At 36.8% G+C, this 18,189-nt stretch overlaps 1 protein-coding gene across 28 annotated transcripts in view; it reads left to right on the top strand.

Annotated features, from left to right (window-relative positions):
• Window positions 1–18,189, top strand: part of NRXN1 (neurexin 1) — a 973,616-nt gene that overhangs the window by 490,016 nt on the left and 465,411 nt on the right. For 18 of the 28 annotated variants that reach the window (XM_036435285.2, XM_036435291.2, XM_036435293.2 and 15 more), the window contains 2 exons: window positions 4,288–4,461; window positions 9,809–9,928. In XM_036435285.2, the coding sequence (XP_036291178.1) occupies window positions 4,288–4,461; window positions 9,809–9,928 (294 nt within the window). Of the gene's footprint in view, window positions 1–4,287; window positions 4,462–8,852; window positions 8,880–9,808; window positions 9,929–18,189 lie in introns of all 28 variants that reach the window. The other 10 variants (XM_045580727.1, XM_045580726.1, XM_045580725.1 and 7 more) reach the window with 1 other exon arrangement.

The following is an 18,189-nucleotide window of genomic DNA, read 5'->3' as shown; positions in this document are numbered from 1 at the left end:
CTGTGATATTCACATACATATAAATGCACTTGTGCTAAAGAGTATTCTTGAGATTAAAAAGAGAGAGAGGGGGAGAGAGAGATGACAGACGTTTGAGATTATCTGGCTTTGTTTGTACATGTTCTCTGCATCTTCTGTGAAAATTGCCCCAATTCCATTGTTGCCCTGTCAATTGCATACATGGTCTGCTTAAAGGGTCTGTATAAAAAGCACTCATAGCTTGCTGAAGGGGCAACATGATGGCTTCAGAGGAAACTGGCTTTTAGAGGATGTCCATCCTGTCTCTCCTTCACACAAGGGTCATTAAAAGGCATACCCTCCTTCCCATGCTCAGGATGTTACCTGGGAGATCCCATTAGTGTTAATGGGCCATTTTCTTGCCAGCACACTAAGGATCAAAAGGAGAAGCTGCATCTTTGATGAAGTGCTAATGCTGCACAGGTCTCAGGCCACTTAAGGGTTTTCTTTGTTCTCTTCATATGGCAACCCAACAGGGGACCTTAGACCACTGTCTGCCATATGAAGAGTTTATAAGGACTGTGTTAAGTGGTGGTACTAAGTGCAGCCTCAGTAATGAAAATGATGCCCCTACTTACAACGCCAAACCCATCCACCTTGGTGTGTTTGAGGCTTGTATCCTGCACAGCTTGAATCGATCCTTTCTGCTCTTTAATAGCACAAAGGAAAGCTTACTACTTTTCTTTAATACACTTTAAAAAGTTGTTCAGCAAATATGTTTGCTAATAGAAAAAAAAAAAAAGGATTGTGGCAGGAAGTGGGGAAAGGAAGTCGATGCATTTTAGAATTAGTGCTCTCCCCATGCGTTGCCTTACCATTTCTTCTTTCCTACTGTGACCTCAATATTTATTGAGTACGCACTGTGCTATATAGCCTGGTACTAGGCACTGTGGGAGAATATAACACAAAGACACAGTCTCTCTCCTCCAGGAGGCTATCATCACAAAGGACAAGGTTGTTTCTCAAATACTAGTGGCCTGGTGCATAAAATTTGTCAACATTACAATGGAATTAATTAGAGGAAATATTTTAATATTGCTATTTGCCCTTTATAATAGAAGTGTCAGAAATGAAAGAAAATTAGTAAAATGTATATGAAAATTTTCATCCTATTAGAGTCTGGGGTGCGCCTTGGGACCCAGAGTCAAGTCCCCAACTGCGCATGCCTCAAAAATCACATGAGACCCAGACCTGGCCGGCCCCACCCCTGTCAAGCCCTGCCAGGTGGGGAGTGCAGCCTCAGGTCCCCCAGCCTGGCACGTGGAGGGAGGGGGTGTGCAGCCTGAGGTTCCCCCGGCAAGCCCTGCCAGGTAGGTGGTGGGCACAGCTTCAGGTCCCCCGCCCCAGCCTGGCACCGCATAGTCTCTGCTGATCACCCATTATGGGAATCCCACCTCCACTATGGGCGCAGTCATCTTGTGTTATGGGAACCCAGCCTCTGAGGTGTGAGCCTCCATCTTGTGATGATATTATGGTATGAGGGTCAATTTGCATATTACCTCTTTATTTTATAGGAGAGTGTTCCCTACCTAACTTTCAGTACTGAGTTTTATATCTGAAACAGTGCCAATAATTCTTTATTTAACACATACTGTTCCTAATACTACATTTATTAGGTCTAGAGGAGAGCTGGAATTTCCTAACAATTTTAGTTTAATAAACTAGTGTAGGGAGCATTTTCCTGCCTTGACATTTGGCATGTAACAATATGACTTTCAGCCCACAATCTCAGATGTGCAAGAAATCTATCTTTATTTTTTCATAACTCACCTTGGTTTCTAAATTGAGGTATGATTTGTTGAGTTAGTGAAAATATCATCTCAGGCAATTTTAGTTTTCTTATTTCTCTGGGATTGTGTCTAAATTAAGTGGGGTGAGGGATTTCCCAGGGTACCAATTTGAGGGATGTAGAGAGAGATTGCACAGGAGCTGCTCTTGGATATTCTGTATTCATAGCTCAGATCCTCAATGAATTGTTACCTAGCACCTTCATTCTTGTATGCATAACCCCTTCAGGTCCGACATTTTCTGCTTATTTTTGTGCTACTTCAGGGAATTGTTCTGTTGCTCCCGCACCACAGTAGACTATGGGAAGTTCTGTGAGTCTGCCTAAACTCTCAGCATGTCCAAATTTACCATGCAGCCATTTCTTCTCAAGGATCTCACTGTCACTTCTGAGTTCTCTTGGAGAAATGCACACAGATCAATATCACCCTGTAAGCCTACCTGAGTTTTAGCATCCCCCACAGCTCACCCTCAAATCAGAGCACAATGTCTTCTTTCTGGCATTCACCAATGACTGAGCTTATATGTCTTCTCCTCCAACTTTCTCTCCCACTTGCCCACAGGAGAGGCAGGAAAGCTTTGCTCTTCTTATGTAATTGCCTGTATATTCTACTTGGCTATTAAGACTCACATGTAGAAAGATATTTTGTAACTTCTGTTTATGATTCATTTCTCTTCTCTGATGCATGTAAAACACAATGGCTTGAAATTTAAGAGAGGAAAATCTAAGGAGAAAAAGGAAATGTATAGAAAAAATCAAATTATTTAGAAAATAGTATTGCAGCTCAGACCAAGAACATGCCACCTTTTAATAATAGTAGTTAACAGTCAATAGGTGGTTACATTCTTTATGAGGTGGAGAAAGTAAAAACAATCAGTACCTTCAGTGAAAATTATGCAAGATTAATGATATTCCAGTGTAATACTTAGAGCCTTAATTAGTAAGTGAGGGACTTAAGTTTTTAGTTTTTGTTTTTTTAAAATATATATTTTTTGATTTTGTACAGAGAGGAAGGGAGAGAGATAGAGAGTTAGAAACATCGATGAGAGAGAGTCATTGATTGGCTGCCTCCTGCACACTCCCTACTGGGGATATGCCCGCAACCAAGGTACATGCCCTTGACTGGAATCGAACCCGGGACCTTTCAGTCCCCAAGCCAACGCTCTATCCATTGAGCCAAACTGGTCTCGGCAGTTTTTAGTTTTTTTATGGTTAAGTGACTTTCAGCAAGCTCAATGTACTCATCAATGTAATTCAAGAGTGTTATATCTGTGGATTGATTTTTACCCTACCTACAAGCTAATGGGTTAGCTTATTACTGGTTCACAGATGCTGGCAGAATACATAAGGTTTCTGGGTCAGAGACCAAGTACCTTATTACGACTAAACAAACAGCATGTGTATCGGTTCTCCTTGGGCCCAAGTCCCATGAAGACAACACATAGGGGTCCCCATAGGCATGAGTAGTGCAAGGGATTAGTGTGAAAATGGGGAAGAGGTATCAAGTGGCATGAAAGTTAGAATGATTAATGTGAGAGAAAATTCAAACGACAAAAGTCAGAAGTAGATAAAGAGAGTACATTTATCAGGACTTGTAAACAGGGGCAGTGTATTATGGGATTTGAGGGTCACACGCCTTATGTTCTGCATTGATTAAGTGTTTAATGAACCAGAGTCCATTAATTACATCTATTCAATGCCATTTAGATATGGTGAATAATCTGTGATGAGAAAGGAAACAGAGTCAAACATAAATTGCAGTTTATTTTTAGAGTAGTGGCCCATAAACCTAGACACATGAAGATGACAAAGTGCTGCATTAGAAACTGCAATCAAATTTGGAGGGCAATTGACAGCTTGTTAAAAGATCCCAGTGTAGCATAAAGAATTCAAAGTGGTATAACTTTAGCAAAAAAATAAACAAAAACCTTCAGGTATATCTAGACTATTGTGGGAGTAAGTTAACAAATAAAATAGGTACAGGCAGAGATAATAGGCTTAAGCATAGTAGAAAAAGTAATTTTAGACCCTAGAGAGAATTTGTTGAACTTCTGATTAACTAAAGTTCATTTGAATGTCTATTAGATATTTTCACTATGATGGATACTTATATTTTCTCTCAGTTAATCCTCACATAACCCTCTGAGATAGGTTTTATTTCTATTTTAGAAATGAGACTAGTAATGATCAGAGAAATAAAAAATTTAAAAAACCCACACAAATTGTTAAAGTTAGATAATGGGGCTCAGATTTCAGTGTAGGAACATGTAACTGCTTGGTCCATATACCTCCCATTTGGCCCCATATATGGCACTCAGTGCATTCTATTGGTTTGTGCTTTTAGAAAAATAACTAGTTTTAAATTTACTTTGTTTTTATTAATTTAATGACAAGTAAACCTCACTATATTTTTTCCTGTCATATTGTATGTTTCAAGTCAAGGACAAGTTCCTTTTGTGACCAAAACTTTGATCTTTCCACAGGTGACTTGTATATAGGAGGAGTGGCGAAAGAAACATACAAATCCTTGCCAAAACTCGTCCATGCCAAGGAGGGCTTTCAAGGCTGCCTGGCATCAGTTGATCTAAATGGACGGCTTCCAGACCTCATCTCAGATGCCCTTTTCTGCAATGGACAGATCGAGAGAGGATGCGAAGGTACTAGACTTTGTTATATCACACTCTAATAATTCCAATTCTACCTGTAAATGAGAACAAATCTCTCTGGCCAGCAAAATTCATTTCTGCCAACCCCCCCACTTAAGGCTTAGAAATCCTTATTGGTGTTTTTAACATTTCAACCCATAAATCTTAGTTTTTCTGGTCTGTTTGTAGACCTACACTATGCCTAATGTCAAACAGGAGCAATATCCATGGTTCTTGTTATATTCTGCGTCTCTGCATTCTTTAGTTTACATTAGTGTGTTAATCAGTTCTGCAATGCTTGCTTTATAACATTAAATAGACATCCCATTTAGACTGGGAAATATATTTCTTCAGCAAGTGTTAATCAGTTTGAGCCTGTTGTTTGAAATGTGCATTCACTAGGATATAACAAGAGAATAAAGTGTAGATACCATTCTCAAATTACTTTTTGGTTGTATCTACCCAGCAGAATGAGCATATATATTATCAGTTTGTTTTAGCAAAAATTGGTTTCTCCTATTGCTCAAGACCAATATTCCATTCTTCTGAAATGTGTTCAAGTATTTTCTGTTCTTTTGTGCTTTCTATCAGACTAAGATCTTTAGGAGTACTTTTTGATTGCTACTTCCATTTTAGATAATTTTTACTTCAACACCTCAGATTACTTGAGGCAATTCTCCCTCCATAAATGTACTTTAATCACATCATATTGAATTTTGTGGTTCTGAATGTGTTGCTACTTTTCCTTTAATGTTGAACACAGTTTGGGCCATTTTGAAAACTTTAAATTCATAAAGAAATTTTCCATGAGAGAAGCAGAGAGAAATGTGAATTCCTTTCCCCTGGGAGGTTATGAATCATTTCCTCTCAGCCCAAATAATGTCAGTAGACTTAGCAACTACCTAAGTACACAGGAATTTTCTAAAATTTGAGAATATATATATTTTTTCTCTCGGCAACATATATTTCCCCGAAAAGTCAGGTAAAATTCAAACTGTATATTAAGCCTGCTGGAAGGTTAAGCTATTTAATGGATGTCTCTGTCAAAATCATTTTTAATGCTATCACCAAATTTGTTTTTTTTTTTCTTTCAAAGTTTGGAATAACACATTCTGTAAAACAGAGGGAAACTTGTGTTTTCTCCCTTACTAGTTTAGCAAAGCAAACAAAGTTGTTAAGTGAATAGCTCCATTATAGTGAATAGATACAAGAATATGAGATACAACTTGAATACTTGGATGTGATCTAATTCGTGAGAAATAAGTACATTTTAAAAAAGTACTACAAATTATTCTGCAAATATTATTTTTCAAAAATATTTGAAAATACCAGTTGCTTGATAAGTGATATCTCACCTGTAAAAAAAATGGTAAGAGAAGATAGATACATTCACAACTAAACACACATCAGTTAGAAAACCACAAACACACATGATCCCCCACCACTGGCACATGGTATGAGAGAAAGGTGTATTGAGAAAGAATATTAGCAGAAATGATATTTCATGTTATTTTTCAAAATAATCTAGTGGGCAAGTTGGTTAAGGTGACTGAATTTTAGTTCCTCTTGGAAAACCATAAACTTCTTTAAGTAAATGATAACAACAATTCCTTCCTTACCTTATGTAGGATGCTTTATTATCTGAGGTTTAATAATTTTCACCCTCTTTTACCTCATTTTCTTTTTTTGTTTTCTTGGAATGTTACCTTATCCCTGCCTTTCTGCCTTGACATTTTCCTCATTTCTTCCAACATCAATATTAACAACTTTTAATTTATGATTATTTCTATCCTATATGTTTTTAAGGAATCTCAGATGTACCTGTTATAGGTATAATTTCATGCTATTAGGATTTGTGATCATGTTAAGTACTCCATAAATTCTCTCTAGATATTGTCTCAAGAATTTCGAGTCCAAATCACATTGGATTCACTTTCATATTAATAGCAATAGTACAGATTTGACATAACAAAATATCTTTTCAGTATTTTTCATCATTCCTACCCAAAAGGACCTACAAATCTTTAAGCCCCTTTTACGTAAGAAGTTCTTGGACTTTCCTAAATATTCACTTGCTGTTTTTCATTTCTAACTAATCTTAGTTTATACCACATATTAGCTAGGGGAAGGAGCTTGCAGATTCCTTGAGGATGAATCTTTCTCCAACTTTAGCCAGTGTCAGAAATGCCCATATAATTGTTAAAACCCAATTCCTGGACACTACCCCCAGGGGTTCTAATTCAGTAGGTTTAGATGTGTGACCTCAGAAAGGGCCCAAGAATTAACATTGACAACAAGGTCCTAAATGAAGCTGATATTGGTCTGAGAACCACACTTTGAATTCTTTTGCTTGAGATGACATTGTCCTGTTTACATAAAAGGAAACATGGACTGGTAACCAGGCTCAGTTCAGCTCAGTATTGAGTCCAGTTAACTTTCATTCATGAAGTTAGTGATTTTTTTAGATACTCTTTGCATAGACTCCTAACATTCAGTCCCAAAACGCATTTTTAAGTGACAGAAATAATAATTAAAGCTATCATTGAGCATGGGTGACATTAAGTTCACACAAGCTATTTTTATTTACTCAAAACTATATAAACTAGGTATTTCAGACTTTTTTTGATAAGTAGGTCAAGCCTCAGAGATGGGAAGTGACCTTTCTGAGTGCATGATAGAAGCTTTGAACCCAAGTTTACCTTCCTTTAAAGACCAGACATCTAACGACTTTTAGCTGTTGTCTCTTTGGTTTCCAGAGATCCGTAGTTTTACCTTCCCTTTCCTTTTCAGACATATCCTTCTAACCACTAAAAACAAATGTCCTTGTGGCTGGCTTCTAATTTTTGTGTGTGATAAAAATAAAGGGACATGATATAACTAAAGGGAAAAATAAATTGCAGGCCAGATGCCTGCCAATGTTTAAATATTGTTCTAGAAAGTGAGTACTGTATTTTGAAAAATGTATCTTGTCAGGCACAGGCATGCATTCTCTTGTAATACCGGAATATAAAAAGACTGTTGTGATAATGGGAAAAAAAAAGTAATAAAGCATGCTATTGGTCTGAGAACCACACTTTGAATTCTATTGCTTGAGATGACTTTTTTTTTTTTTTTCCATTATCACAACTGTCTTTATGCCCACATAAATTTTGGCAGGTATCCTGAGTTGCTGCTCCACAATATGAGGATATTATTCTTTAAGGTTGCAGTTTTACCAGTTTTAGAGATTGGCATCATTGTGTAACTGTATTTCTGATTATTATTGCAAAAATGAAAATCTGGCCCTTCATCAGTGTTTGCTCCTGCTCTTTTCTGCAAGGGAGCATCTATCTCTTGATCAAACAGCCACAGGGCTTGCACCACTGGCTGACCTGATGCTTATCCCAGGAAGGAATGGGCTAAGGACTATTGCTTTAAGAGTTTTTGGGGGTTTTTTAATCAAACACCATTTTCTGTCTCTATTACCATGAGATAAAGATAATCAGACCAGTTACCTCTCACTGGTTAGATTAGAAGAACAATAAAAAATAATACAGTGGTTCTTGGTTATTTGATGCAATAATTGAGAAAAACTATTACAGTTATTCAATCTCCTGGACCTGTGAGATTATTTTAATTATTAATAACAACTGTTATTAATAGTAACTATTATTACTACTATGCCAAAAATTATTGTTATTATATACAATATTATGGTTGTGAAAATTTACGTAGGTTAGGCTAAATTTAATAACTTTCTATGAATCATACCTTTAAGAAAACCATAATAGAAATTTGATTGTAAGGATCATGTTTAAATGGACATTTTACAAAAACATGAACTTATATAAAGGCTAATTTTATATAATTCTCACTCACTAAAGCAGTTACCCCAATTACTGGTGTCTATTTTGACATTTTCATAAAATCTTTATAATTGGGTTTACTACAGAATACCTTAAATTTTATTCTAAAGTTATTTTGTTGGCTAGTATTTCATTTTCAACCTTCCCTAAGTTAGGTCTTAGTATTGGGTTCTACAATGCCGTTAGTCACTTCGGTAATGTGCTCATATCTATCCAAGAGAGGAAAAAATACAGAAGCCTTTTTAACTTGCCTTCATTTCATGTCATTAATATTTTTATAAATGCACACACACACAAACACACACACACACACATACACACACACACACACATATATATATATATATATAATAAAATTCTAATGAATTGCCGCTTTCTTATTTTTGGCTTAAGATTTATGGCTGTTCGTATGAATTTATTTGCTTTACATAGCATTTCTCTCCCCCTTTACAGCAGCATGCTTTCTGAATCTGAGCATTCTCCTGTGTTTGCCCCATTTCAGTATTGCTTACTAACATTTAATATATTTTGCTTTTTTTTTTTATTTTGCTGACAAAGTTGCATTGATGAAAGCTGACTTGCAAGGTAGATAGCCCTGTGTGTACAAAACAAGACTGAAACCCCATAATACAGAGTGGAAACTACCAAATAACATTTTTAAAACATTTTTGCAGTAACTGTTGTTTGGGTTCAGATTTAATTTTTCTCCTTTTTTGCACACGGTGCAAGAAACCTCATTCTGTAGCCTAGTTTGCATAAAGGCTTTCAGTCTTGACTATGTTTGTATAGTGGTTACCTCTAGTGCTTTTTTCATCCTTCTTTTAGTTCTTTGTTTTTCAGTGTTCTAGTTCTGAGTCTTTAGAAATAGAATAGAATTCTTTTTACTTGTATGTTAAAATGGGGCATGTCATTTATACAAAGTTAATTCATTTTAAGTTTAATTGCATGAAATTGTCAAAGCATGTGAATTGATACTTGCCAACATACCTATTTGAAACACCGAACAATCATAACTTTATCCATAGTTTGTGCAGGGAAACTTATAGAAGACCTAGGACATTTTTGCATATCTCTCTTCAGTTATTTTGCCAATCTTCTCTCAATTTCATGAAGTTATAATCTCTATTTTTTTTCATGGTGTCTCTATTCATTGGTGAAAAGTTAAGGAGATCCATGCTTTTTTTTTTCTTCCTGAAATTCAAATGGGGATAGACCATCGATAGAGGATTGTAGATGATGCCTAAATCATACAGGAAGCTTTGTGCTTGCTTTTACTATTTGTTGGTTTCATTTCCTATTTTAATGTATTTTTGTCCTGCACTTGAAACTTCAGAATACATTCATATTACAGCTTCTCTGTTTCTAATTCAGGTGTGTGAACTAGAACTTTCAAAACTGGTTTGGTCCTATGCGTTGAGGTGTTGGCAACTACTCTCTGTGACCTAGCTCGTGTAGAAAGCACTTCGGGATTTTTTTTAAGGAGGAAACCAAGTTTCTTTTGGATCGTGTTACAGGGCCCAGCACAACCTGCCAAGAGGACTCGTGTTCCAATCAAGGCGTGTGCCTGCAGCAGTGGGATGGCTTCAGCTGTGACTGCAGCATGACCTCCTTCAGTGGCCCGCTCTGCAATGACCGTAAGTACCCATCCACGCGCGGACTGATTCTCATCTTTGTTACAGTTTGATGTCTGGGCTCTCAAACTGGGGACTCTTCATAGTGTCTGTAAGTTACACAGTCCTACGCAGGCGAAGCAGTTGTTTCTACAGAAAAGAAGTACTTAAATACTAAAGTCTTAATCAAGGATGCTATGAGCTACCTGTTAGGCTGATGATGGTGATTCTTTGGTTTTCCACTGTTGTCCATCGTTTTTGAATTGCTAATGGTCGCCTCGTTGAAGATAATGTTTTTATGTCCTGTATGTGACAGTTCACTCTGGTTTTCTGAAAGAGACTTCATACTGCTTTATATAAAGTAATGTTTAATTTTGTAAGGTTACATCTTGAAGGCTGTCATGTTAGTACATGGTGACAGTTTTCATTATGGTTTTTCCACTCTCTATTGTATTCAAGCCTGTAACTACCTTTTACTTTAAAAATGTGTTTAAACTTTGTCCTTAAAGTACTCTTCCTTATATCTTAGCCACGTGTGGGTTTCCCCCACCTTTAGTCTAACAATAGAAGCATGACAAAGAAACACAGTGTTCACCTTGTATCCTGGGATATCTGGTAGTGTCTAAGCTGTGTGATTGCAGTGAGGATTGTAGGACTGAATTAACTGAGACAGAGAATGATGTTCTGTTTCTAAGTGTTAAAATAGATCATGCTTTATAGCATTTCACCAAAACAATAAAAGCATTTCCTATAAAACATTGCATTTCTGTACTGGGAAAATATTTGTGACAAAGCTTCCTAGTTGTAAAATAAGGTACCTGCTTTATGTTTGTAAATGCTACCATATTTAAGGAAAGCTCTAGGATGATAGGGTAGGTGAAGGCTGGGCTTGAGAATGGAATTAAGAAAAGACTATGTTCATTTTGACTTTTTCCTACTAGAGACTGTCTTTATGTCCATAGATAATATGTATGACATTGTTGAAAATGAGGTCAAACTATAATATTTCATTGAACTGAGTTGTTGCCTAGCAATAGTGTACAATTCACCATCTCCAAGTTTCTTATCCAAAATATCGAATGCAGGTATAACAACAATTAATGAAAAGTAAAATAGTACCTGGAAGATACTTGTAAAGATCACACCACCATAGATGGATAAATATTTAGACTCCATTCAATTGGTGACATCTTTCATAGAATTATAAATAATTTTTCACACATTTGCAAACACTGTATTTCTACAATTCAAATCACACCTCGTTTGGGGTTATGTGAATAACGTTACATAAGATTCTGTAAATACTTACATGTACATAAAGCAAAGCAAATCATTTATAGATGATTTTAATAAAGATATGTATATATGTACACAGAATAGTAACTTCCATAGAAAATAACATAAACTTATGCTGAAGGACAACCAGAAGACTAATAATTTGTTATGCTTTTATTATGGCAAAGTCTTAAGCTTGTTTGATCCTGACAGGTATGTGATCACATCTGCTGAGAGAGCTTTGTACATGAAAATTGCTAAAGAACTTTCATTGCCAACCTTTGCTTAATCTAGTTTATAAGTTTTATAAAACAGTTACCATTTGATTGGGCTAGATTGTGTATTCTCATATACCGGTTAAGTAGGAATAATATAATTTTCTGTATCTATTTGCTAGACATTTCCCAAAGGAACATCAAGATCCTACTTTAAGTATCATGCTGTCATCAAGTCATTTTTACAGAAAATTATTTGACTGCAGCTCTGGGTGATAGTAGTGGTGATGACAATGATAATACTATTTGTTATTTTCTTGTAAATAAGGTAAATGTCATCCAATAACTGTGTCTCCTGATATGCCTTGTGCACAAATCAGCATGAAAATTACTTGGAGGGTTCTCAGAATACATGCATTTTGATTAAATCATTACCTCTTAGTGGGTTTTCTGGAAATGTGAAAGTTTCTTGGTTTGTACTTGGGAGTTTTGGTAGTGAGGATATGGAGGTACAAATCAATATTTAAAAGCAAATCTTATTTTTGTATGAACTGTAATTTGTAGAAAGTACAATAGTAACTATAAACTTAAGGATGTGTGGATAATATGGCACTAAAAGTAGCATGACACATTTTCTTCACATTTTAAATTGATCAAAACCAGCATTTTCTCTCGTTCTGTTTCTCTATAAGTTGCACAAGTAGAATTAGTGTGATTCCTGGAATTTTAGAAACTTTTTCTGTACAGAGATTGACTTAAAAAATCAACTTAGGTATTTATTCATAAATTCTGTGACTGCAGCCTTCAACTGCATAGAAAACAAACAAAAAAGGAAAATAGACGTAAAACTTTTCAAAAGAGGAAAGAACAAAAATACGCCACATTGTAAAAGAGATCCGCTCCCCTCACATTCCCCAATAGACATAAATGTCATCTCTCTGAGAAGTTCCATAGAGTTGTAAGAATAACTAGAACAATTTATTTGTTAGCCTGGAGATATAATTTACAATGGGAAGATAGGGATACTTTGTAGCTTGTAAGTGTAAGCTTGGATAAATCATACTAATTAATGAACTTAAAGGAATCTTTCAAAAATAAAAAAAAGAGGCATTTAGGCAAATGATGGAAAAACCTACCTCTAAAGAAAACTGTGAAATCCTTTCTTCCCTGGGAAATTGCCATCTTAATGACCTACTTGTTGACAAAAACAATTGTGAGTGTGTATGGGTCTGTGCACAAGTGTGAGTGTAGTGTACTGAATTTCTCAATTCATATTGATGCCATAGTTTAGGTACCCAATATTATTTTTTCTGGTTATTGTAATCTGTAGTTTAAGTTTTTCACTTCTTTTTTTTTTTAAATATATTTTATTGATTTTTTACAGAGAGGAAGAGAGAGGGATAGATAGTTAGAAACATCGATGAAAGAGAATCATCGATCAGCTGCCTCTTGCACACCCCCTACTGGGGATGAGTCTGCAACCAAGGTCCATGCCCTTAACTGGAATCGAACCTGGGACCTTTCAGTCCACAGGCTGACGCTCTATCCACTGAGCCAAACCGGTTTTGGTAGTTTTTCACTTCTTATTCCTTCTTCCTCCAGTTCACCCCATACCTTCATACCAGCTCTTTCTTCCTGTTCTCTCCCTACTTGACATATCATCCACTCTTCCTGGTTCTCCTGACTAGAGACAATATTTTCTTCCTCTGAATTCCATGGGTTTTTGTTAATGCTGTTTTATCAGCCATCACTTTCTACCTTATAGTTATTTATGTTTGGTCTTATCTCCCTGTAAGACTATGTGCTTCTTTCAGAGACAATATTCTTTATCTTTTTGGCTCATAAGCTCAGTGTTTTGCATATCGTGTTGCGTGTAAGTGGTGATCATAGTAGTTCACAAAATCAAAGTAGACTAGGTGAATGAATCTTATACTATTGTAGTATAAGGATTTCTAGTACACCTCAGTGACCAACAACACTCTCCAAAATTCATCAGTTCAGAGTTCATGAACCTCCATGGTCTGACTCCAGCTTTCATTTTCATCTTTCTTTATTGTATCACCTTGTCCATGAGACATGTCACTGTCAATTATCTTACCTGTGGCTTTCTGAACAACATTACACTTTCCCATTCTCCTCCCCATTTCTTGTGCTCACTTCTTCTCTTGGAGGATGCACTCATTCTACCTGGAATACATTCCTTTCACCTGGAATAACATTCCTTTCACTCTATCTGCTTAAAGGATTATATCTTCATTTTCAGCCTCTACTTAAATCGGAAGCTTCGCTAGTCTATGGAGCTGAGCGTTACCTTTCTCTCTTTTAAAAGAGAAACTGTTTTTGTACTTTCTACATGTTACAGCTATTTGTGAACTTACTTCTGGACGTAGTCACTTATTGAGTGCTTGCTGTGTGCCAGGTATGAGAGTTTACATTCCTTATATAAAGTCTACCTATCACTCATACATGCTTGTGTGAGCATGTGGGCATGCATGCACGCGCTATACACACACACACTCCTCACTATCATTATCAAACCATTATGCTCCAATAATCCTTTTCTGCTTTTACCCATTGGTCCAGAATAGAATGCAACTATATTAATTAATATCGGGTTGGGGAAGATGAATATGGCTATGATAATATGGAAAATAGCAAACATAATAACATTGTCACATTACATCAGTATAGAAATGCTGTGTGCCAAATTATAGTTCAGCTTCAACAGTGTCTGTTACCATAAGGGGTGGAGGTGCAGGGGTATGGGAGAGGAGAATGCCTGAATCTGTGGTGCAAATTGTTGAAACATGAGGCTTTTAGGGTTGCTTTTACTTTTTTTAAAAATATATATTTTATTGATTTTTTTACAGAGAGGAAGGGAGAGAGATAGAGAGTTAGAAACATCGATGAGAGAGAGTCATCGATCAGCTGCCTCTTGCACACTCCCTACTGGGGATATGCCCGCAACCAAGGTACATGCCCTTGACTGGAATCGAACCCGGGACCCCCCAGTCCCCAAGCCGACGCTCTATCCATTGAGCCAAACCGGTTTCGGCAGGTTGCTTTTACTTTTTAAGTGGGTTTTATTTCTCCAGAATTGATTTACTGGGAGCTCTTGTGAACAAATGAAGATTAATCATGGTGAATTCTCAGAATCCTGTATGACTAGATAAGTTTAAACAATATATAATTTATTAGCCATTTACTAATCCAGAAGATATGTAAAGAGAGTAACATGTCAATTCCCAAATTGTATGGAATGAGATCATGTTTTTTGGTGTGTTTTTTTTAAAGAAGAAATATAACTTTGTTGCTGTGGATATGCCCAACTAGTGCATAAGAACTACAAATTATTTTTATGCAAATAACACTATGTTTTAATGCTAATCACATAATTAACAGGTACTATGTGCATATTATTTATATATTATATATCTTACTTTGGCAGTCTTCAAAAATATTTTCGCCGAAGCCGGTTTGGCTCAGTGGATAGAGCTTCAGCCTGTGGACTGAAAGTTCCCAGGTTCGATTCCGGTCAAGGGCATGTACCTTGGTTGCGCACACATCCCCAGTAGAGGGTGTGCAAGAGGCAGCTGGTTGATGTTTCTCTCTCATCGACGTTTCTATCTCTCTATCTCTCTCCCTTTCTCTCTGTTAAAAATCAATAAAATATAAATAAAAAATATTATTTTCAATTTACAAGTGAGGATGGTGAGGCATGAATTGTTTATATAACTTCTTAGAGCTGAAATTGCTAGTGATTTGGCACAGAGTGGTTTTGAATGTAAGTCTACCTAATTCCAAGCCTATGTTCTTATTTGCAGCCACAATTTTTCTCACAAAGGGATAGATTCCTTTTCAGTGTTGTTGATATCCACCGACTACAAAGTTCCCTAGACGTTAGCATTGTGGATCTTTTCCCCATCCTCATCTGTCTCTTGATTCTTATATTTAATTTTAACCTGTAGGTTGCATGAAACATGCTCTACCCATCAACTGCTCTGCTGCCATGTCTAAAAATGAGTGAAAAATTTATGGCTGTCTAAGGCGGCTGTCATTAACTTCCAGTCCTCTTAAAAAGTCATACTGATTATGAAAGAGAGATGGGAATTTTCTGTGATTTTTCTATGACAGCCTAGGTTGCTCAAAAACAATAATTTAATATTTCAACATGAATTTAGGCAGATATATTTCCCAAGGTTCTCTTGCTTGAGTCAGATTCACAATAGATCTTAGGGGAGATGAGCTGCTAAGATTCAGAATTGTGTGACCAATGAATGTGTACCAAGTGTTTCATTATGTTGATTACATCTCAGTTTTCTCTCTCTACAATGTTAATGTAGAAAGGGGGAAACATGGAGAGGTTAACAGTGTGGTCTTTGAAGGTTTTTGGAAGACACAGACAGTGCATCAAGCCAGATGATTAAAAATTACTATGAGATTAATAGTAAGGGTATAGGGAAGGGAAAGGAAGCTCTGGAGAAATGTGCAGAGTCCAGAAATAAGTCATGGTAAAAATAACGTTGTGCTTGCATTAGGAATAATTCTGTTCATAAAGAAAAAAAAAAAACTGTTGTGAAAAAAATGCACCTTGCCCAGTGATCCTTTTCCCTTCCCTGAATAAAGGATTCTGAGTCTTTAACAAAATTTACTGTAGCAATTAAAAAGTGTCGGGTTCTCTTACAGGGAGGAATTATGATCTCCTTGGCAGCTTATTTCTCTGGTAGCATTCGAGTAGCAGCATAAAGTGCAAGGGTGAGCTGTTGGCTCTGAGTAATATGGAGTGTATGATTTTAATGACCCTAATCATCTAAAATCTTACACATCTCAGAAAATGGCCTATGGAGCCTATGGCTTAATCTCCCCAGGATTTGTTGAGATAGGAAGGTTCAAAGGCATTTCTTAACCTGAAATGATTTCGGAATGAAACAAGTTTCTTAAAAGGATGAGCTGACATAGAAAGATGTTTTAAAAAAAAAAAAAAAGTGGGTCGCGAACAAGGAGGGGGCTACATGTCACAGAGACAGTGGGGACTGTGTTCGTGTAGGTGTGCATGCTTCTTATAAATTTATAACATATGACCCTTTAAAGAGAGACACAGATGGAATATGTAGTGGTACATAAAGAATATAAAAGTATTTAGGTTTCTTCACTCGCATGGGTGAGTGTGTGTTTTGGTGCTTGGCATTTCCTGTTGAGAAGCTTTCAAAAACTCATCTGGATTCCAGCAGTGAGGGGCCATGCTAATACAGGAATGGTGCTGGTTCAAAGCAGGCCTTTGGCTATGTTTGCAAAGCATCTCCAGGTCATGACACAATACATAAATATCCCAGCCAGATCCCATGTCAAATCCTTGAGGGTCTCTCACCTGCCAGTCTTTGTGCAATCTGGACTGAGGATCCAGATTCATGTAATCACTGTCCTCACAATAAGACCATGTTGCTGACACTGGGGGTCCAACTTCCAGGACATCAGTTGTAAATCTGTTTTTTCAATCAGGACAAGTGCTTCATTTTACTAAATTAAAAAGAGGAAAAGTGTTAAACTACCACTCCTTTCAGCCACAGGAGATGTCACGGAAGTAATTAAATTGGATTTTAGTGTGCCGGGCACATTCCTTTTATTGACAGTGATAATATTTCTGTAAATCAAAACCTGGAAACATTTTCAGTGTTGTTGAAGTGCCAAAGATAAAAAACTAAGGTTCTTAAAATGAAATCTCCTGAAACTAAAATTGATCTATGGGGTGCCGTTAGAGAGGATGGTGCCCGAGTTGCGAATGTGACCTCTCTTCTGGAATTCAGTGTCTACAAGCTGTATGATGGCCACAACTATACTTTTTTATTTTTTAGCTGAGTCCTTGAAAGTTATAGTGGTGTAAACCCAAATGGAGTAGCTCTGCGGTACCAGCTCATATTCATGGTTTTAAGGTCACCTGGAAAATCTTCTCTCCCGGACCCCAATATTTTCTTTCCTAGTGTTGTCAGTAGGTTTGGTTGACATTTATTTCCCTTGCATCTCTGCATTCTTTCATTCCATATTTAAGACTCTCCACAATCTTTCCCAACAAACATAACTCCACAATATGCTTTATTTCCCATATGCTCAGGCATCAACTCTTTGATCCAGACATGGACAGAGAGTCACTGGTGTAGTCACTGAATGCTCTCTCTGCCTTCATCTCTGCTCAACAATTCCCTCCTCCAGGGTGTCCTCCTCTCTCTGCCTTCCACTCTGCCTAAGAAAATTCAGCCCATGGGCATGATCCAGCTCAAATTAATTCACTCAGGGCAGAATAACCCTCAGTTCCTGGGTGATTTCTTTGCTTCTGAATCTCCAAACATTTACTGTCTGACAGGTGTCTTTTTATGTGTGACTATATTTTCCATTCCATTCTATTTGTTAGTATTATTTCTCACAGTGTCTAGCACATGTTAAATGCTCAGTAATATTTTAAGATTGGTGTTTTCTTAAGACTATATAGTTTTAGATCAGCTTTAGGTTCACAGCACATTACAAGGAAGGTACAGAGATTTTTCCATATGTCCCCTGTCCCCACACATGCATCGCCTCCCCCACTATCGACATCTCTCACCAGAATGGTACATTTGTTACATTGGCGAACCTACACTGACACACACATTCTAATTATCCAGTTCATAATTTACAAGCTAACTGATGTGTGTGCCCCTATAGTTCTATTAAGAAAATATCCACATGTTGTATAACCACTGGCAGGGGTAATGTGTTATGTTTTGTCACATTACTGTAAATACATTTTCATTGTCTTTATTC

The sequence above is a fragment of the Pipistrellus kuhlii genome, unplaced genomic scaffold (assembly GCF_014108245.1).
Source record: "Pipistrellus kuhlii isolate mPipKuh1 unplaced genomic scaffold, mPipKuh1.p scaffold_m20_p_13, whole genome shotgun sequence".
Taxonomy (NCBI): domain Eukaryota; kingdom Metazoa; phylum Chordata; class Mammalia; order Chiroptera; family Vespertilionidae; genus Pipistrellus; species Pipistrellus kuhlii.
The sequence above is the reverse complement of the archived record's forward strand: the minus strand, read 5'-3'. Positions and strand labels throughout refer to the sequence as shown.